General features: G+C 42.1%; 1 protein-coding gene across 6 annotated transcripts in view; it reads right to left on the bottom strand.

Annotated features, from left to right (window-relative positions):
* DNAH3 (dynein axonemal heavy chain 3) overlaps window positions 1-22,004 on the bottom strand; it is a 169,477-nt gene that overhangs the window by 131,808 nt on the left and 15,665 nt on the right. For 5 of the 6 annotated variants that reach the window (XM_045048191.1, XM_019820825.3, XM_045048190.1 and 2 more), the window contains 9 exons: window positions 20,648-20,837; window positions 18,700-18,895; window positions 14,271-14,396; window positions 12,906-13,101; window positions 11,051-11,230; window positions 6,106-6,242; window positions 3,741-3,846; window positions 3,379-3,557; window positions 175-359 (listed from right to left, as the gene is read on the bottom strand). In XM_045048191.1, the coding sequence (XP_044904126.1) occupies window positions 175-359; window positions 3,379-3,557; window positions 3,741-3,846; window positions 6,106-6,242; window positions 11,051-11,230; window positions 12,906-13,101; window positions 14,271-14,396; window positions 18,700-18,895; window positions 20,648-20,837 (1,495 nt within the window). Of the gene's footprint in view, window positions 1-174; window positions 360-3,378; window positions 3,558-3,740; window positions 3,847-6,105; window positions 6,243-11,050; window positions 11,231-12,905; window positions 13,102-14,270; window positions 14,397-18,699; window positions 18,896-20,647; window positions 20,838-22,004 lie in introns of those variants that run through there. The other variant, XM_045048193.1, reaches the window with a different exon arrangement.

The raw sequence follows: 22,004 nt of genomic DNA, 5'->3' as shown, positions 1-22,004 counted from the left end.
TGAGGATAAGACCATGGAATTGGTGCCTGTAACGTATAAGGACACTTGAAAAGCAGCACTCCCAATATTGACATTTAGAGGTAGGACTGCCGACTCTCCTTCCTGACTCCTTACCTCTAAAAATATAAATATACATGTACGTTTGCACACAAATCTACATGTCATTGGACTTACGGGGCAAGTCTGCATAGTCCATCAGGAACTCTAGCCGTTCACTTGCATCTCTAAGTTGCCTCCGGAGTTTGAACACCGTGACATCACTGGATTTCTTTAAGAATTCAATGAGGAATACCAGCTCCTCAGTGTTGGCAGGAATTTCACTGACTTTGTCTGCAATGGTGCTGTACTGATTGCAAATGCTACAGGGAGAGGAACAGCCATCATCATCTCTACCATCTAAAATCACTTTCTTTTAAGACGTTTATGCTAAACAGGTATAATTCTCATCTGGAGACTAGAACAATGGTTTCCAACTCTTCTCTACCTGCAGATCTGTGATAGGTAATATTCATGTGCACACCACACCTCAAGAATACAAACAATAGTAAAGGAAATAACATCTCATAGGTTTTAAGCCCTTTACTACGTGCCATGCCCTATTCTAATCAGTGAATATATATATATATATATATGTATTTATTATGTATACATACATACATATATACATAATATATACATATATGGGTGTATGTATATATATATACACACACACATAAGATATATATATATATTATATATATATATATATATATATATATATATATATATATATATATTAAACTTCACAACAATTCTAAGGGGTAGGGACTGTTATTATCAACATTTTATAATGGAAGAAAGTAAGGCTGAGTAACTCTGTCCAAAGCAACATGCTGTGGAGGTGTCAGGGACAAGATGTGACCCTGGCTCAAACGATTCCAAAGCTTGTACTCTTAACAGATATGCCATGGGTAGAATCCAGATTTAGACCCAAACAACAAGCATACCACCACCACCACCAGCAATAGCAATTCCTTGAATTTTACACTGAAGTAGAACACTAAACTAATGGTAATCACTACTGTTTATAGTATGTCAGCAAGTTTATCCTCATGTGCTAGAGGTAGTTCCTGGTTGGCAAAGAGAAAGTGACATTCAACCACTGGGACCACTAGACCTAACTGCCTGCTTCCCAAACACAAGACTATGAGAAAGGATGCTATCTTTTTTTCAAAGTTTATTTATTTTGAGAGGGAGAGAGAGAGAGCGAGCAGGGGAAGGGCAGAAAGAGAGAGGGAGAGAACCCCAGGCAGGCTCTCACAAACTGAGATGACCTGAGCAGAAACCAAGAGGCAGGTGCTTAACCTACTGAGCCACCCAGGTGCCCCAAGAAAGGATGCTATTTAAGGATAATTTGAATGTCCCTAACTTATGCAAAAGCCAGCGATGACCATCATCAGTATTTTAATTATAATTAGGAACAAACTGCCTGTAATACATCCATGCCTAGCACATAGTAGCCCTTAAGAAATGCTAGCAATAGCTATCATAATTTTTATTAGTAATTGATTATTACATGTTGACATTCATGCATTATAAAAACCACTCATTCCAATATTTTCAGTCCTCAATATTCCTTCTTTTGTTGTTTTTGTTTTTTCAATTGAAGTATAGCTGACACTCAATATTCCTTCTTAATGTATAGAGACCCCTCCATAGTGAAGCTAATTACATCAAACTGAAGAAAAAATGATTAAAACATCTTTGCAGACACTTCCAGGATCTTAAAAATGAATTTCTACACAATTTAGAAACTTTCTGCAGAGAAAATTTATCTACTGTACTACATAGGCTCAATATTACATAGCATTTTCCACTTTTTGGACTCAGAGCCACATTACACGTCCCAGCCTCCTTTGCATTTTTAGTCGGGTATTCTAACAGTAAGCTTGGGCTACCATAACAAAACATCACATACTGGATGGCTTAAAAAACAGGAAATTATTCTCTCACAGTTCTTAGAGGCTGGGAAGTCCAAGGTCAAAGTACCGACCAATTTGGTTCCTAATGAAGGCTTTCTTTCTGGCTTGCAGACAGCTGCCTTCTCACTGTGTCCTCATGTGGGGAGAGGGGGAAAGAGCTCTGGTGCCTCCTCCTCTTCCTACAAGGGCAACAGCCCTATCGGATTAGGATCTCATCCTTATGACCTCATTTAACCTCATCATCTCCTTCAAGGGCTAGGCTTCAAATACAGCCACACACTGGGCACTAGTGTTTTTGCTACAGGCTGAATGTTTGTGTGCCCCCAAAATCCTTATGTTAAAACCTATTCTCTAATGTGATGGTATTTGGAGGTGGCCTTTGGAAGGTAAATAGGTCATGAGAGCTATGCCCTCATATATGGGTTTAGTGCTCTTATAAGAAAGACCCCAGATGGTTGGTCTCCCAGCCTCTTAGCATCTTTCCCTCTTCTGGGAACTACACCCTAAGTCTTGGGGTACCCCCACCCCAAATTCACATGGTTCACATAGGACAGACATCCACCCCAGAGATGGGATTGCCACCCGATCTAAGCCATCTTCTTCACCATGGCATTTGGTTCAGTGCTGCACAAAAGACCCAAGTCAGGCTAGTGTCACACAGGCCAGGACTTTTTGAGGTAACTGGAAAGACAGAAACCACTGACCCCTCTGGATGGGAATCAGGGAGGATGTAAGCCTGGAACTGCTGGGCCCAGAAACAGGAGAAACCCTGAGAGAGAATGAAAGCCCAGTAGAGGGAGAGAGACTGCATCCTAATTGTAGTGTTGATGGCCTGAAGCTAGCAATTCTTCAACTTTTCAACACGTGAGACTCAAATTACCTTTTCCACTTTGGCCAACCTGTCTGGGCTTCTATTCCTTAGAACCAAAAATGACTGGACTAATATATAGTCATCAGTGAAATGAAGGTATGACATAGAGCTTAATTAAGACCAAATGACAGAATCCTCAGATCTGTACAGCAGAAGCCTGCATAGGAGTGGTTCTAGGGGGGTGCCTGTAAGCACCCTGTGTCTCTGAAAATGTACTACATGGCCAGGGAGAGGACCTCTGATGGCCAAACCCAAGAGGCAGCATCTCCCTGACGGTGCCTCCAAGGAAGCAAACACTGAGAGATCAGAGATGGATAGCTGCAGGATGCTTTCCACACTCCTGTTCCAAGCCCCATGTAGTTTTTTCCCTACTGATCACCTTCTAGCCTGAACCTGAATTCCCTGCCACCCTCACTCTGGGGGCAAAAACAACTTGAGCTAGAAGTTCTGTCTGGTCATTAATAGAAGGTGCAAGTTTTGTCCACTTTTCTATTCTCCCGTTCATGCCAAATACTGTTGCTACTTCTCTACCCACAATCACGATACCTGGTATTGGTGTGCCGGTTTACATCCACTTGGAATTGAATCAGACGGTCTTTCAAATTTTGGGCTCGCTCACACAGGTCATAATTCAGGGTCATGGTGTCAAGGCAGAACATGGCCAAAGGCACGGTAATGTGCATGGAGGCAATTTCATTTCTCCGCTTTTTTATGCTACTGATCCTCTGTAGAAAGGAGCACAGTCAGTAGCTTGATTTGCCTTTAGCCTCCCTGCTTTTGCCCCAGCCTCACCCCCAGCCAACCCAGTCCAATGTTGAGCACAGCACAATGTATCGAAATACACTGACTACTCATTGGACTGTCTGCAGCACACGTCTCCAAGATATATATCAAATTACTTTCCCTACCGTCACAAAATCCTCGATATCATGATTTTCTTTCAGGAACGCAGTGATGCTTTGTTCAGCCGTGTTATCCAATAAGTCATCGTATTTTTTGTATACATTTAAGTATCTTCCATAATCGAAGAGTGGAAAATCAGACAAGCAAATACAGGTCACCAAATCAGATTAGGCAGAGGGGAAAATGAAGACATAAATATAGTAAAAATTAGCCCTAGCCAGGAAAGGGAAATATAACGTTGCAAAAGGTACAGTGAACTGGGAATTCAGAACTTTGGCTTCAAACTCCAATCTTGCCACTTCTTAGCTATATGAACTTAGACAAGATATTTCTCTTTTTTCCCAAATATCAGTATCTTTAAAGTAGAAATAGTAACACCTCATAGGATTGCTGTAAAGCTTACCTACAATAATATACATATAAAGCAACGAATGCTTTGCCCAACATATTAGCTCCTATCCTTTCTTCCAGTTCTAAAACCCTATGTCTAAATTTTAAGATGAAAATTTGGAACTAATGAACCTAACATCTATGGGATAAATTTAGTTTTCTGCTCTGTCATATCATGCAAAAATAGCTGGACAGTTTCTCCCAAATTGGAGGAGGATGTGTTTGGGATGTTCTGACTTAAAATACGTTTGAATTAAGGATGCTTGGCTCAAGGAGTCAGTAGAACGTGTGACTCTGGATCTTGGGGTTGTGAGTTTGAGTACCATATTGGATGTAGGGATAACTTAAAAATAAGACCTTTTTAAAAAAAGTTTGAATTAAAATAAGAAGGTATTAAGTTAGCAGAATTAATTTTTGGGCCACAGTGGTATACTTCCAAGAGTTGGCCAACACTTCAGAGATTCTAAATGTTTATTATTTTTACTTGTTTTGAGGAGAGAGGAGGAGGAGCAGAGAGAGAGAGGAAGAGAGAGAAAATCCCAAGCAGGCTCCATGCTGTCAGTGCAGAGCCCGACACAGGGCTCGAACTCACAAATTGTGAAATCATGCGCTGAGCTGAAATCAAGAGTTGGACGTTTAACTAAGCCACCCAGGTGCCCCAACACTTCAGAGATTCTAAAACTGAGATACAATCTAAGGAGCAGTCAGTCCAAATCTGTCAGTCCAGAAAGACAAACTGTGTCAGACTCCAAGAACAGGGAGAACAGAGGTTTCAAATAGATGTCCCCAAATCAAACTCATAAGGGCAGAGCTTCCAAATCTGAATTTATGATTCTCAGACTAGATCAGAAGTAGTTCTCAACTGAGGGCAATTTGACCACTCAGGGGGCATTTGGCCATGTCTGGGGATGATTTTGGTTGTGGGAAGATGGGTATAGGCCAGGGATGATGCTAAACATCCTACCATGCACAGCAGCTCCTCACAATACAGGATTTTCTGGTCTAAAATGTTGACAGAGCTGCAGTCAGGAAACCCATATATCCTGGTTTTCCTGGGACAGCTTCGATTTACACTTGTTGTACCATGGTAATTGTTAATACCTTTTCACTCTCAAAGTGTCTCAGTTTGGAAGCAGTATTATATAAATGATCACCCTAAACTAGGGACTGCTTACATGAGCAACTGTGAGATATTCTATAGTATGATGATTTTAAGTTTATTTATTTTGAGATAAAAGGAAGGGGGGAGGGGCAGAAAGAGAGAGAGAGAGAGAGAGAGAGAGAGAGAGAGAGAGAGAGAGAGAGAGAGAGAGAGAATTCCAAGCAGGCTCTGCACTGTCAGTGCGGAGCCCAATACGGGGCTCAAACCCATGAACCGTGAGATCATGACCTGAGCTGAAACCAAGAGTCAGACCCTTAACCGACTGAGCCACCCAGGTGCCCCCCTACAGTACAATGATTAAGGAGCATTCAGATAACTTGTCCTCAATTTCCTTTAATTCCTAAGTCCAAAAGCTCTGAAAACAGAAAGCTGCTTCAAAATTCATTTGATAGCAAAAGCTGGTGTAAACCGATGTGAGGATACTTGTGTGAATAGTCATATTTTTCACTCCAGAAATATCAATAGATTTAATGAAGGGGTGCAACCTGAGATCTTGCTGAAGCTGCATCATAATATCTGAAATATGCATTATGTTACTTTGCTAAAATCCGGCAATTTCTAAATGCCAAAACTTATCTGGCCTTGCAGCTTTCAGATAGTGGAGGCACACCTGTAATTGAATTCTGGTTCTTTTATTTATTTGCTGTATAACATTGGGAAAGTTTCCTCATCTGTAAGATGGGGATAAATAGTAATTCCAATGTAAGTGTTGGCTGTTCTTACTACAGTGTGTTTTGGGTGCATGGGAACAGCAATTATTTATTTGATGACAAACAAACCAATGCCAAAATGGCTAAGTTACAACTAAACCCACTTACTTGCGGGGGCCGACTTGATTTTTCTGAAATACCTCAAAGGTTTGATTCACAAAATCAGAAACCAGTTTTTCTTCAGGGTTAATGGTTCCAAGAATCAGATTATATCCTTTCAACTCCGGGAACAGGATAGATTCCACCTAAAGGATTAGAAACCACTTTTATGTAGTGACACATCCACAAGACACAGGAAGGGAGATGGTACCAAAGGTAAAATCTTCTGCAATGGACTGCCTTCCAGAGACACCAGTTGCATTGACACTTGTTTCCCCTTGGATAGTGCCAGGATCACCCTCCTGGTCCCTTTACCTCTATCGTCTCTTCTCTCCCTCTTGGGTTACTCATCTTTCCCTGCCCCTTTCAGGTCTCCTGTCCCTGGAGAGTCCCCTGGGCTTCTAGTTAGGATGTTAAGTTTCCCTGCTTAAAGCTCACATTCTGAACTCTTCCCACTCAGCACAACTGTAATGAAATAATGTATAATGAGCCGTTTTAGGTTTGTCATGGGATATAAATACCATGAGGGCCTGGATCGTGTCTGACTTCTTCACTATTGTGAAGAGTTCAACAAGAGCTTGGCACATAGTGGGGCACCTGTGTGGCTCAGTCGATTGAGCGTCTGACTTCGGCTCAGGTCATGATCTCACAGTTTGTGGGTGCCAGCCCTGTGTTGGGCTCTGTGCTGACAGCTTAGAGTCTGGAGCCTGCTTCCGACTCTGTGTCTTCCTCTCTCTGCCCCTCTCCCACTCAGACTCTCTCTCTCTCTCTCTCTTAAAAATAAACATTAAAAAAAAATTTTTTAAAGAGCTTGGCACATAGTAAGTGCTCAGTAAATATGGTGTGACTGAATGAGTATTATAGTGGTGGCTCCCTGTCCCCCTGATCAGCTTTTACTAATGAAGTTATTGGAGACATGGGTTCTAAATCTGATTCTGCTGCTAATTGACCATGTGACCTGAGCTAAGCTACTTCTCTCTGAACTTCCATTTTCTCCCCTGAAGAAAAGGAGAGACACTAGATTCTTCTCTCAGATCAGAGGGGGAAAAAAGTCTATAGCTAGAACAGTATCTTTTCTGATAATTCAAGTACTCCTTTTTTTTAAAGTTTATTTATTTTTGAGAGAGAGAGAACATGAGTAGGGGAGGGGCAGAGAGAGAGAGAGAGAGAGAGAGAGAGAATCCCAAGCAGGTTCCACACTGTCAGTGCAGAACCTGATGTGAGGCTTGATCTCAAGAATCGTCAGATCATGACCTGAGCTGAAATCATGAGTTGGAGTCTTAACCGAATGAGTCACCCAGGCGCCCCAAGTACTCCAACTTCTAAATGGCATGTGTGTATCCCTGGGAAATGTTCTCACTTGCATGATTCAAGAAGACTGCCAAGTCTGCGCTGGGTACCCAATGCCCTCCCTAAGAAAGCTTATGGTGATGGGTCCCAGAAAAGACTGTCAGAGTGCTCTAGTTGATTACAGCAATTATACACCATGGATGAGAATACACTGATTTAGAAGGAGGGAAAGCCCAGTGCAAATGGTCTGTATCCTCCTTCTTTGGACAATTCCAAGGTTTTTAAGCCAGCAGAGGAACAAACAGCTTCTTTGCTGTGGCCATGCTGCAGACAGTGGAGGAGTGATCCTTCTCCAAGGAGATGGAGGATAGGGCATTGGTCAAGCATATGGATTAAATGATTTAGGGAAGGGTGCCTGGGTGGCTCAGTTAAACGTCCAATTTCAGCTCAGGACATGATCTCACAGTTTGGGAGTTCGAGCCCTGTGTCAGACTCTCTGCTGTCAGTGCAGAGCCCGCTTCTGATCCTGTCTCCTTCTCTCTCTGCCTGTCTCTCTCTCTCTCAAAAATAAACATTACAAAAAAAAAAAAAAAGATATGGTTTAGGGACACACAACTGGTACATCCAGGCCACTCAACAGATCACATGTGGACAGCATAAGGGATTGTTTCTTGAGAAGTCTTCAGTCAAAAGAGGAAGTAATGCCTTTTATTGCCCTTTAAATGTGGCAGGTTCTCCCATGCTCCGTAGTAGTCTGTAAAACTGAGCTGAGATCAATGGTGCCCTTCCCAGGTAATCACTCTTACTATCTTCTTATCTCCATGGCTCTCTGATCCCTGACTTCCTGGTCCTGTCATCACCCTCAGTGCTTATGACTGCACATTTCTCCAAGTTTGGGATTTCCCTGGCACTCTGAGTGAGAAAAGTCTCCCATCAGGGAGACTCCATAGTAATGTGTGTGTGTGTCTGTGTGTGTATTCCTGATTACGAAAGTAATGTCTTGACATGGCTGCTAATGCTGATTTTTTTCCTTACTGCATTTTTAGTTTTAGAAAACCCTTCCTTATTTCACCCCACCTCATTTTATTTATGCCGCTCATTCACCTCTTTTCATTTCAATCAGTATTACAACATCTATGTCTTAATTTTTTTGCCAAGACAAATACTTTCTAATATGTACTTTGCTTTCCTTTAGTAACTTTATCATAGGTAGGCTTCCCTTCTATACCTTGAAACTTATTTTCAAAACTTCATGCTGACATTTTTCCCAACTTAAAAAAATTTATGTTTAAGGGAACCTGTGTGGCTTGTTTGGTAGGGCATGTAACTCTTGGTCTCAGGACAGTGATTTTGAGCCCTACACTGGGTGTAAAGATTACTTTGAAATAAAACTTCCAAAATAAATAAAATGAGGGACATCTGGGTGGCTCAGTCAGTTAAGCATTCATCTCTTAATTTTGGCTCAGGTCATGATCTCACAGTTTGTCAGTTTGAGCTCCACGTCGGACTCTGCCCAGACAGTATGGACCTTGCCTGGGATTCTCTCTCTCTCTCTCTCTCTCTCTCTCTCTCTCTCTCTCTCTCTCTCAAAATAAATAAACACTTAAAAAATAAAACTAAATGAAATAAAATATTTATGTTCAACCATAAAAAAAGGCAGAAAAGGTAGGGATTAGGTGTAATGTCCGTCTGTTGCAGTTCTTAGATATACTTATTAGATACTCAACCTGAGGGGCTATTCTTTTAAAGTTTCAATACCCAGTTCATGAGGCACCTGGGGCACCAGTTCATGGGGCACTCAGTTTCAATACCCAGTTCATGGGGCACCCAGTCAGTGTTTCAAAAACAATAAATTGTGTTTCATAAATAAATAAATAAAACACATAAATAAGTTGTGTTTCAAAAACAATAAATATTAAAAAAAAATTTAAGTTTTGGGTGCCTGGGTGACTCAGTCAGTTAAGCGTCCAACTTTGGCTCAGGTCATGATCTCATGGTTCATGGGTTCAAGCCCTGTGTCGGGCTCTGTGCTGACAGCTCAGAGCCTGGAGTCTGCTTCAGATTCTGTATCTCCCTCTCTCTGCCCCTCCCCTGATCATGCTCTGTATCTCTCTGTCTCTCAAAAATGAATAAATGTTAAAAAAAAAAATTTAAGTTTCAATACCCAGTTCAGAGACAGAATCGTGTGAGGAGTTTGACACAGGAGCCAGTGCTGTGGGCATGTCTAGATAGAGAATGCTGAGACTGGGCTGCTTTTTCTCACAGTCTGATAAAGTCATTGGCATTCACTTGGGCCTAGCTTTCAAACCTGGTACACACTATAACCTGTGACTACATCTTCTTGCCATGGGAATCCACTAAATTCCACCACCCCTGCTGGGTGTTTGCAGGAGCGATCACATGAGCCCTTGGCTCTCCCGGCCCAGCTGCTTGCAAACATTGCTAATCAAGATCAGTGAAAGAGAACTTGAGTGGTATGTATTTTATCTGTTCCCAAGCCCCACACTTATCCTTCCAAATTACAGGGTCTTCTCTTTCATTTCCTTTCTAGGGATATCGATTGTAGGAGAGTTGCCCACTGTTTCTTTCCCTTCCACACACCCAGTTTTCTTGTTAACTAGGCTTGGTTGGGTTCGAAACCCCAAATTTAGAGTTATCTGGTGAAATAGACTACAGCATTTTGGCCTCACATGTTTCCCTACAACACCAAACTCTACTCTTGAGCTCTTGGAACCCTCTAAGCATAGGACTGCAAAGAAAAGAGTACTTAAGACTACCTAAGCATCACACATAATGCCTGGGCAATGAGGGAGGGGGAGAAAAATAGAGAAAAACACCCCACAGTTCCCTTTCCTGTGTGGCTCTGGACACTGGCCTTCTTGCCACTTCAGCCACCCAGAGGGAGTACAGAGTACAGAAGAGTCACACTCATGTGGGTGATCCTGCCCAGCACTAAAAGTCTGCTACGTGTCTGGAATATGATTACCAATCCCACCCTGGAAAGGAAGCTGGAAAGGTCTTGGATCAGGAAGAGAAGCTTCAATCTCTCCCCTTGATGTCTTCAGTGGTTAAACAAATGGAACTTCAAGAACTAAATTAGGTATCATTTCATGAAGATTCTTGGTGAGTTCATGGCGTTGCTCCATCGTGGATTGTCAACCCAAGTTGGTTATGGCTTGGGACACATCTGTCCCTTTGAAGTTGGCGTCATGTTGAGGAAAAGGGGAACTCTACTTGCTGACAAAATAATTCTTAAAAAAAATTTTTTAATGTTTATTTTGAGAGAGACAGAGAGACAGCATGCATGTAAGCAGGGAAGGGGCAGATAGGGGGATAGAGGATCCGAAGTGGGCTCTGTACTCACAGCAGAGCTGGACGCAGAGCTTGAACTCATAAACCGTGAGATCATGACCTGAGCTGAAGTTGGACGCTTACCGGACTGAGCCACCCAGGCGCCCCATTAATGCTTGTATTAGAAGCACAATTCTCTAATGCGTGGACATTTCTTTATGGCCCAAATCTTCTGTCTGGGGTCACGGGAGGCATACTCAGGATTGAGCTCTCAAAATAAAAACTCTTCTGACTACCTTGTACAAACAGTCACTTTAAATATATTTTATTCGATAAGTAAATAAAACTATAAATGAGTAAGTCAGTACTATACCTTGGGGATCTCCCTAGAGTTTTTAATAATTTCCAAGAAAGAATTGTGTATTAATTCCCAGCAGTCATCAAAAGATGGATTAAAGATGATAATGGGTTCATGGACTTCAAGTTTGATCATGATTAGCTGAGGTATGAAGAACTCCATCTCTTGGTAGGGCTCCTTGTAATCATTCCCATCCTTCAGGAGATACAAGATATGGCAGCTGTCACAAGATGGGGCCTTCCAGAATCAAAGGAGTGATTTTTACCCATTCACAGTATTACATGAATACCAGAAAAGGAAATGCAGGGTACCAGGCACTGTTCATGTTCACATAAGGTCTGGGTATGGCTTAGCCCACCCTGAGCTTATCCACTCCCCCATTCCAGAAGTTTTAATTCAGTATATTTTCTTTGCTTAGATATTCCTGCATTAATTATTTCCAAATCCTTCCCACCCTTCAAAATTCAGCTCAAAAGCCCCTGCTCTAGGAAGCTTCTCTGTTCTCTAGCAAGATATAATCTCTTTCACTTCTGAACTTATGTGTTTCTATTTCCTTCATGCTATTTTAGCTTTCTCTGTTGCAGAGATTTATAGGTACATCTTATTTTCTCTACTCTAACCTCAAGGGCAGGATCTGTCTGAACCCTGTACTTCCTCTGAAATCTCCAAGGTAGCATTTAATACATAGTTGATGCTCAATAAAAATCTGTTGACAGAATCCAAAAGCATAAATAGTTATCTGTATACCTCAAATGGAGCTAATGAGTGTATAGTCTATTTTAAACACTCAAAATGTCAACACTCCTACAACAGAAATATTGGCATGGAGATATCTACAATTCCCTATGAGGGTAGTAATAGGAGATACCTCTCATAAACTACCCTGCCTAATGAAATTGTCACAGGGTAGCTGGAAAGTATTTGCCTAAGTCAGTGATGTTAGACATCTCTAGATCTGTTTAAGGATGATTGATAAACATTTGCTGAACAGCTACCATGTATCAAATACCCATAAATCTCCCCTTCTTTCAGACATATAAAGATTTAACTTTTCCCTTTGTGGGGAATTTTAGAGTGGGATTTGTTCCACATCTGAGCCTCTTCTGCTTTAGCAAAGTGGATGATTACAGTGACATCTATTGATTGGTCCTTGCTACAAAGCTAACATCACAGTCTAAATTCAGCAACACTGGCTTCTATACTTTTTTTGAGCAAAAGGACAATTGTTCATCTTTACTTCATTTGTAAAAATACTTAGAACTTAACCTTTTATAACCAGGCAATTATATATTTTTATTCCTCCTTTTTAAGGCAAAATGTGCACGTGGCATAAAATGTAAACAAATCTTCCTTGGTCCATAGGTTATCTAAGTTTAGGGGATGCTACGATCTTTTGAAATCCAAGACTTCGTGTTTTTAGCTTTTATTTTGACTTCACTGAAGTAGTTTCATGAAGGAAGTTATTAATTAGGTCAACAAAGCCTTTTGTTTTCAGAGATGCCCTTCAAAGACCAAAGAACCAAAAGCCAATGTTTGCAATGATACACACAACACTCCCTAAATATCAAGCCAAAGATTGATAACAAAATTTTTTCAACACCTTCCTTCACAGAGGATGAAAAAGTGACCCCATTCCCTCTCATAGGAGGTATGAATTCCATTTTATTCTATCTTCTTTCAATTTTTGTAACAACTTCTCCACTTCTGGAGATCTTTGGCAATTTAGTATAGGCAATTACCTCAGGAAAGCTTGCTGTGACTCACAAAACTCATTTTCATGAACTAATGTAGCTGAAGACCTACATGATGGAATTCTGATTCTGTCTTGGTTGTTTCCCCTCAAAGGGCCTACTGCTGGTCCCCTACATACCTTGTGTATCATGAAAAAGGAGACGAGGTCCTCGAGAGACTTAATGACCAAGTCCCTCAGCTGGAGGGACATGAAGGAAGCAACAGAAGCAAAATATTCCTCAATGTTATGAGAGGAGTCATAGTCACTCTTGGGAGCAAAATGGACCCACTGCTCCTTCTGTGAGATGAACAGCTGGGCACAGGTGGGGATCCACCTGTGAAAAAAGAAGGGCAGAGAAGTAAGAAGCTCTTCTGAGCTCGGAGAAATCCTATCAGATGTTCCCCACTCTCTGTAACAAGGAAGGTGGCTCATTCCCCACTAAGCAGCTTTCCAAATCGGTACTTTCATATCCCTGGCCACCTCCCCTGCCAACACCTCTTTCCTGGAAAGAAAGTAGTAAGATTTGAATTGAGAGACTATTCATCCAAAGGCACAAGGGATGCTGGTGGCATGTCCTGCTCAAAGAGTCTCTAGTTTCTTCACTATAATCAGAGATTGGGGTGAAGGGGCATAAAGAAATGGAATGTTCTGTCCAACTTCTCTCCCTGGCAAATGCCTGGCCTCTGATTCAGACTTTATAGGGGGAAAGTGAGGAAGAGGAGAAAAAGAAGAAAACTTAAGAGAAACTCCAGTGTGGTGATAGTTGCTCAGAAGTTGAGAGTGAAAATAAGAAAAGAAAAAGAAAAAATGGATGTCTCATTGTTCTTTCTTCCTACTTCCCCCAATTTTTAATTCCCAGTGGGAACCACTGGCCTTTTCATCCTATCATATCTCTTTTATGATTGCTAGGAAGGTGCTACTCTAACAATCAGAGAAGTACTAGTAACAGCCAGAGTTGTAAAGACAATAATTATGATATTTATCAAGCAGCTACTACGTGCTATGGCATATACATTTTCTCTGATAATAAAAACCCACTGGTAGGTATTACCACCATCATTTTACATAAGGGGGTTTCTCTAGCTGTGGACATCATCCTGCATGCATTTGCAAAGGGAAAAGGAATAGTCTAAGTGACTGAAAACTCTCTAACCCTGGAATCTTGCAGCTGTTTATCTGGGCCACCTGAACACAAGTTATTCAAACTCAAGTCATGTAACTTAGCAAGAACTCACAGATTTCAGAGGGAAGGTAAGGAAGTGGTAGCCCAACAAAGAATGGTAATGAGAGTTTCAAAAAGGCAGAGGGAGAACAGGAATGAGGGTTGAAGCATGGACCTGGGGAGACACAAATACTGGTGGGATGGAATGTAGAAGGAAAGGGACAGAGAAAGATGTCAGTGAGAAGTCAGCAAACTGTGCAACCTCCAGGCTGGGAACCAGTTTTCCCTCCTGAGAGTTTATGATGTTGTGACGAGGTCCCATTCTGAGGCCAGATACTGACTTGTTGAGAAGAATTTGGCGTGCTTCCATGCAGTGTTTCTGGATCACATCCCAGTACTCATGAGGCTGCAAAGGCAATCTTCCTGCCAGTAATTCTGCTGTTCGAACAAACCTGAGGTCTTTAAATCTGCCAAAAGAGAGGGAGAACCGTCCTGGGCTGAGAAGACAATAATGAATTCTGGAGGATGGGTTCAAAGGGCACACATCCTCACTTTTCTTATCTTTTTGTTTGTTTATTTTGGGAGGGAGAGAGAGAGAGAGAGAGTGCAAGTGCGAGTGAGTAGAGAAGGGGAAGAGAGAGGGAGAGAGAGAATCCCAAGCAGGTTCCGTGCTCAGTGCAAAGCCTGATGTGGGGCTCAAACTCACGAACTGTGAGATCAGGACCTGAGCCGAAATCAAGAGTCAGACATTTAAACAACTGAGGCACCCAGGTGCCCCATCCTCACTTTTCAATGAGAGTAAAACCATTTATATTTGAAAAATATGAAAGTCTGAGGAGGGGTAGACAGTCCACAAGAACCTTGCAAAGAGTAGATAGCTGAGCCAACTGAATAGGTGTTTGCTGAGCCTTCCTGTCTGTCCTGCTCCAAATAACCCATCTGAGGAGTGGGGTTTTGGCAACAACCTGGTTATTTGCCTGCCTGGGAACTGGGATATCAAATGGACAAATCAAAGTTCTTTACAACAGCAAAGACAGAGAAGACAGGTCAAGCAAAGCACCACCTTCATGATCAAGTGGGTTCCATCTAATCCTCAACGTGGCCCCCGATAAGCTACTCAGGACAACTTGGAGGACTGCTTTGGTCTAAACAAACAAAAAAAAACCCTTCAGACCTACTACCCCTGATGGCTGGCAGACTCACCAAGACATGCACAGCATACCTTGGCACAGTCCCTCACACAATGCAGGCACCCAATATTTGTTGAATGAATACACGAATCTCCTTCCACCTTCTCCTGTGAGGCTCTTATCTTCTCCTATTTCTCTCAGATCAATGGATGTGTTGCCCTTTACCACATTCCCCAAGGCCTCTTTTAGCTCACAGGGACACCATATCTCTTCCTGATATCTATTCCATTCATTTATAAATCACTCTTTTGATTTTTTTTAATGTTTATTTATTTTTGACAGAGAAACAGAGGATGAGTGGGGAAGGGCAGAGAAAGAGGGAGACACAGAATCTGAAGCAGGCTCCAGGCTCTGAGCTGTCAGCATAGAGCCCGACGTGGGGCTCGAAACTCACTGACCGTGAGATCGTGACCTGAGCTGCAGTTAGACGCTCAACCGACTGAGCCATCCAGGCACCCCTATAACTCATTCTTTTAAATAATCACTGCCTTTCACTTCCTCAATTAGACCTTTGCTCACTTTCTTAGCTCATCTCATGTCTTGCTTCTCATTTTCATTATCCACTGTAATGACCTCTTGGGCACTTTTCTCACCTTTCTTAAATCCCACAGCCTACCCTATTCCTATTCCTAATCCCTATTCCTCCTTGGTGTAGGTGGTGAACTTGGTCCCCATCTTGTCTGGCCAGTCACAAAGCACTGTTAGGGGAGGACAGAATCTGAGACCTCCCTCACCACACCTTTGATATTCAACCTGAGTATGGCCCTTGTCACCACTTGGTAATTATGCTACTTATCTTTAATTCAGTTCTAACAAACTTCCGACAATGGCTTTTTAGACCACAACCCTATTTGAGCCCCCAGGTCCTTTACCCTTTGCCAACCACTAGGTGACTCCTTAGAATTTTTAAAATTAATCACGCAGGCCATAAAGAAGAGCAGTCTGCATCATTTCCTTAACAAATCTTTCTCATTGTTGATTTTTTTTTTTTTTTTGGTTCAGCTGACAAAGAGCTTCTAAATGGCTTTGTCTTTTTGTTGCCTACGTAATCTTTAGGAAACCCCTAAAAGCAGGCGGTAAGAATTCTTTCTTTTCAGAAGCTATGGGTTCAATAATTTGCCATCTTCACTACACGATCAAATTAAATGCACATGTACATCTTTTTGGCTTTGAGCATTTAGCAATTTACCATCCCTAAGACTGACCTTTTTTGTTAATTTCTAGGTTATTTTTTGAGGCCATAAACATGCTTATAATTAAAGCAGCACCTTCATTTATTGAACAGCTATATGCCAAAACCGTTCTAAGCAATTCATCAAACAACCCATGAGGTAACTGTTATTATTCTCACTTCACATATAAAAAAATAGAGTCCTAGAGAGATTAAGTTCCCCCAAATCACACTGTTTGTTATTAACAGAGAGAATCAGAATGTAGGCAGTGTAGTTTTGGAGCCCATACTATAAATTATTACCCTATATGCTTCTGCCTCATTAGAAAATGACTGTTTCTTTTCAGACTCCTGAGTGGCACCTCCAATGACTTAGAAAACTGAATACAGTCCAAAGAAGGGAATGTGCTTATTTAACATTGGTGGGCTCCATGCTAGCTTGACTTCCCTTTCCATTCCCTTTTAAAATATAAGTAAAACAAAGAATGTGATAAACAAGGAAGTTCTCCAGGTAACAAGCCTCCCTTAAAGACTGAAGACACTCAAAGCTACAGAGCCTCCCCAAAATAAAATATTTGAGCTACTGGCAAGTTTAGCCAATCAAAATTAAGTAAGCATATTTACCTTCAATTTTTCTTTTATTTTTTAAAGTTTATTTTATTTATTTTGAGAGAGCGAGAGAGAGAGAGAGAAACGGGGGGGGGGGGGGGGTGTTGACAGCCGGGGAGAGGCAGAGAGAGAATCCTAAGCAGGCTTCACACTGTCAGCGCAGAGCCCTATGTGACCTAAGATCATGACCTGAGCTGAAATCAGGAATCGGACACTTGCCTGACTGAGCCTCCTGGCTCTCTACTTTTCATTTTTTAAGTAGGCTTCATACCCAGCGTGGAGCCTAACAGAGGGCTCAAACTCACAACCCTAAGATCAAGACCTGAGGCAAGATCAAGAGTCAGACACTCAACCAACTGAGCCACCCAGATGCCCCAGCCTCTAATTTTTCTAATAAAGAACTCAGATGATGGCAGCTCATCATGTCATCAGCCTGACCTTTCAGTGAAATCTGTTGGCCTCATGTTCCCACCAGGATTGGCACCTCCCTTGATGGACTCCCCCAAAATGACAGTCTTTCTCCACAGCTGATGAATGGATAAACTCAACAGGGTGTAGCCTTTCAATGGAATAATATTCAGTCACAGAATGGAATGAAACACTGATACATGCTTCAGTGGTGGATGAACCTTGAAAACCTGATGCTGAGCAAAAAGCAACTAGACACAAAAGGTCACATATGGTGTGATTCCATCTACATGAAATGTCCAGGATAGGTTAAATCTGTAGAGACAGAAATCAGGTTAGTGGTTGCCAAGGGCTGAGCGGAAGGGGGATGAAGGAGTGACTGCTAATGGATATTGCATTTCTTTCTGGGTTGTACAAATGTGTGAGTGCATTGAAAACTACCGTACTGTGCACTTAAGAGGGGTGAATTTTATGGTATGTGGATTATATCTCAATTTAGAAAAATGACAGAAAAGGGATTCTTGCATCCTCTAAACTCCTCCACTTCCTATGGCCAATTCAGTCACTGATGAACAAATTTTTTTTTTAACTTTATTTATTTATTTTGAAAGAGAGAGAGAGACAGCACGCCAGCTAGGAAGGGGCACAGAGAGAATTCCAAGCAGGTTTCCCACTGTTAGCACAGAGCCCGATGCAGGGCTTGAACTCATGAACATGAGTTTATGTCTTGAGCTGAAATCAAGGGTCAGACACTTAACTGACTGAGCTCCCCAGGCGCTCCACTGATGAACATAACAGACCACTGTTTGCCATCCCTGTGCGGGTAATGAGTTACCTAAGGAATAAGACCCAATCTCCCATACATCTCGTAGGCTAGAGAAAAGACAAACTAGCAAACACACAGTTGTAATTCAGTGTGGTACATGCCCTCGCAGAGTTAATGGCTCATTCACACTTAATGGGTCGGGCACTGTTCTGAGTACTTTGCATGTATTAAGTTATTCATTCCTCCTACCAGCCCAATGAAGCAGGAACTCTTACTGTCCCTAATTTAGAGATCAGGAAAGCAAGACCCAGACAGATGATGTAACATACCCATGTTACCTAGGAAGCCGCAGAGTGAAGATATAGCCCTTAGCAGGCTGGCTCCAAGTCTGTGCTCTTTACTGGTACGCACCAGGGCTTAGAGACTGGCACTGGGTGTCATGCAAAGAAGAGTACCTTCACTGTGCACAGAGAGCTGTCATTTACAGTTCATATGCACTTTTGGTCCAGGATTTTCATCATTTCCTCTTAAGGGCTGGGCTACCCTAACTGTGCCCAGCATAGGTAGTCTCTTATGTGTGTAAACAAGAAAGAAAGGGAAGAAAAGGGAAGGGAGGAAATTCTTACTCTGTAAACCACAGTTCTTTCAGGCTGAGCATCATGGGGTTCACTGTGTGCAGATGTTCCTCGTTCCACTTCTTGGCATTCCTGTAGACACTGTGCCAGGGCACAGGCGCCCGGATCACTCTTTGAGGAAACATACGGGGAATATTCTCAATGAAGAGTCTTTTTCTCTCTATTGGGTCCATGAGGATGTAATCAACTATAACCAGCAGAACAAATACTTTGTTAGTAAGGCAGGCCCTGGAACACTCTGTGCTCTGAGCTGCAGCATTTAGAATGTAAATGAGCCTCTGACCGGTTACACTGATAATACCCATTATGTTGATAATCCCCTGGGTATAACTAAATTGGGGAAGCTCCTCTCTGTTGGTTTGTTTTCTTTCTGAAGATATTTCAGGGAGAAGGAGGAGTGTAACTTCACAGTCTGGAGCTTAGAACCTGGGGTTGAGACCTATTAGGATATCTAGCATCATGCATGACAAGGAGCTACTATTTGATGATACCTCATTCATCATTAATTGATTTCTCACACCTAAATAGCCATACACAAAAAAATCAACATAACAGATGATACCATATACTTAGAATTGGAAATTCAGAAACCAAATATTTTACACACTAAGGAAAGAAAGATTGGTAAAAGGTTCACAGAGGAAGGGACATTTGAGCTGGAATGTGAATAATGAGTAGGCATTTGCAGACAGGATAGGAAGGAAAGAACATATAACGTCCTTTGGAAGAACCAAAGAAGTAACAGCATATAATGAAATGCAGTTCTATGACTTTTGTAAAACATGCTGCAGGATCTGGGAGTTATTTTGTAGCTGAAATATCAGATGCAAGTGGTCGAGTTTAAGGTGATAAGACTGCAGAAGTACATTGAGGCTGGAATTTAAAAGACTTTTACAGGTTCAACCTTATGAGTTTGGTTCTACCCTAGAGTGGACAAGGAGCCATTACCCTGACACCATTAGAAAGTTAATTAGGAAATTAAAAATAACTAGATAACTTGGTAAACACAGCTATTGGCCAGAGAAAATAGAAAGATGAGGAACTAATATCATTATGCCCCTTCGATGTATTTCTCACATTACTCACCATCATTAAATATTTCCCAATGACCTACTGTGTGTATAAGACATGGGCCTAAGGAATGAAGGGGAGCTAGGATCAATAATATGTCCTTCACGGTCAAAGAACTGACAGTCTAATAAGGGAGCCAAGACCCACGAGAAATGAAAAGATAATGCCAGTGTGAAATGACAGAGGAAAAATAATGGCCCAGAGATGGTCCAAAGTAGGGTGAGTTAAAAGTAGAGATAAGAAGTGCTGTGCATGCAGAGGGTGGAGGGACCACTGTGGGGTGCAGAGAGCTAAAAGTACTTAAGAGGCAGGTCTTGAGCTAGATTTTAAAACTTAGGTAAACCCTTGCTAGTCCTAGTGTTGCCCAGAGGTGAGCAAGCATCCATATCTCCTGGTAGCTTGTTAGAAATGCAGACTCTCGGGCCCTACCCCAGATCTACCGAATCGGAATCTGCTTTTTGAGAGAGAGAGAGAGAGAGAGAGAGAGAGAGAGAGAGACCGAGCGCACGAGCAAGTGCAAGCGGGGGAGGGGCAGAGAGAGCTGGAGACACAGAATCCAAAGTAGGCTCCAGGCTATGAGCTGTCAGCATAGAGCCTGATGTAGGGCTTGAACTCACAAACTGTGAGATCATGACCTGAGCTGAAATTGGATGCTTAACCAACTGAGCCACTCAGGCGCCCCCCGGAATCTGCATTTTTTATAAGATTCCCAGGTTATGTGGGTGCCCATCAAAGTACAGGAAGTGCTAGTGTAGACCTTAGTGATGGGGGGAGAGCATCTGAATGAAAAGGAGGAACCAGAAGGTGGACTGATAAAGACAGTGCCCTCCACATGGGAGCCCCTTGAACCACTTATACCCAACCTTACCAATGCTTTTCATGATGCTACTATAGTAGTCATTTTCCTTCTCCTTCACCAGGATGATCATCAGGGGTGCCAGGAAGGGACTTGTCAGCAGTGTGTTAGAAATCAGCTTTGAAATCCGAAACATCACTTCATCCTCCTCAGGGGCAATCATATCTTTTCGGATGCCATTGGTCAAATAGTAATAGTATCTCTTCCATAAACAAACCACCAGCAATACAATGATAGTGATTGGTTAACTGTGCCCACCTGCCCACACCCATCAGCCTCCAAGGGGCCCTGTTCACACAGCACCCATCTCCACCCTTCACTTGCTACAATCGGGTTTTCTGGGACCATCACCACACACTCTCTGCAGTGTGATGGTGGGCAAATTTTTCCATGACTCTGGAGGACTGACCCAGAGCCAGAAATTTCAGTGGGTTATAAGGAAGGACTTGTCAAAAGCCATGCAGAGAGGAACAGTGGAACGACTACTGAGGCCAGGACAGAGGCAGCCCATCAGTGAACTTTAAGAACATAATTAATGAGCTCCTCAAATGGACCAGATAATTCACCGTCCTCAACAACAATGGTGGTCTACAAAGGACTTTGATCCTGTGGCTTGTAGCGGCCAGTAAGGGGAAATTCCCCAAGTCCAAGTGAAACTTACAATAGTTCTGATCAAACCATGGGCTTCTGAGTTTAGGAAAGCAATACAAACACACAAACAAAAATAGCCAATGTGGTGGCGCCTGGGTGGCTCAGTCAGTTGAGCGTACAACTTTGGCTCAGGTCATGATCTCACAGCTCGTGAGTTTGAGCCCCACGTGGGGCTCTGTGCTGACAGATTGGAGCCTGGAGCCTGCTTCGGATTCTGTGTCTCCCTCTCTCTCTGCCCCTAGCCCACTCGCATTCTGTCTCTGTCTCTCTCAAAAATAAATAAACATTAAAAAAATTTTTTTTTAAATGGCCAATGTGATCTGGTTGATTTCAGGAAGTTTTGTTCGTTTAGGGCTCTAAGCTGCCAGATGGCTGAATAGCTCTAGAAACAAATACTTTAAGATGGGTGAGAAGCACAAAGTGTAGGAAATCAGTTTTGAGCTTTTGTGACAACTGTCTGTAGTCAGAAGAGGCTGAGCTCACCTTCCTCCAACCTTAATGGAAGCTGCTTATAGAGAAGAAACTTCCAAATACAGGATGCATTGGGATATACTTATACTTTTAGTATTTTAGTATAATTTTTAAAATTATTTATTGTATATCTGAAATTCCAATTTAACTGGGTGTCCTGTTTTTTGTTTCATTTTTCAAAATTTTGCAACCCTAGCTTATGGGTCACCATTTTGCAACCATTGGTTGTTTTTTTTTTTTTAAGTTT

The sequence above is a fragment of the Felis catus genome, chromosome E3 (genome assembly GCF_018350175.1).
Source record: "Felis catus isolate Fca126 chromosome E3, F.catus_Fca126_mat1.0, whole genome shotgun sequence".
NCBI lineage: Eukaryota > Metazoa > Chordata > Mammalia > Carnivora > Felidae > Felis > Felis catus.
This window is presented reverse-complemented; position numbering and strand designations above follow the sequence as displayed.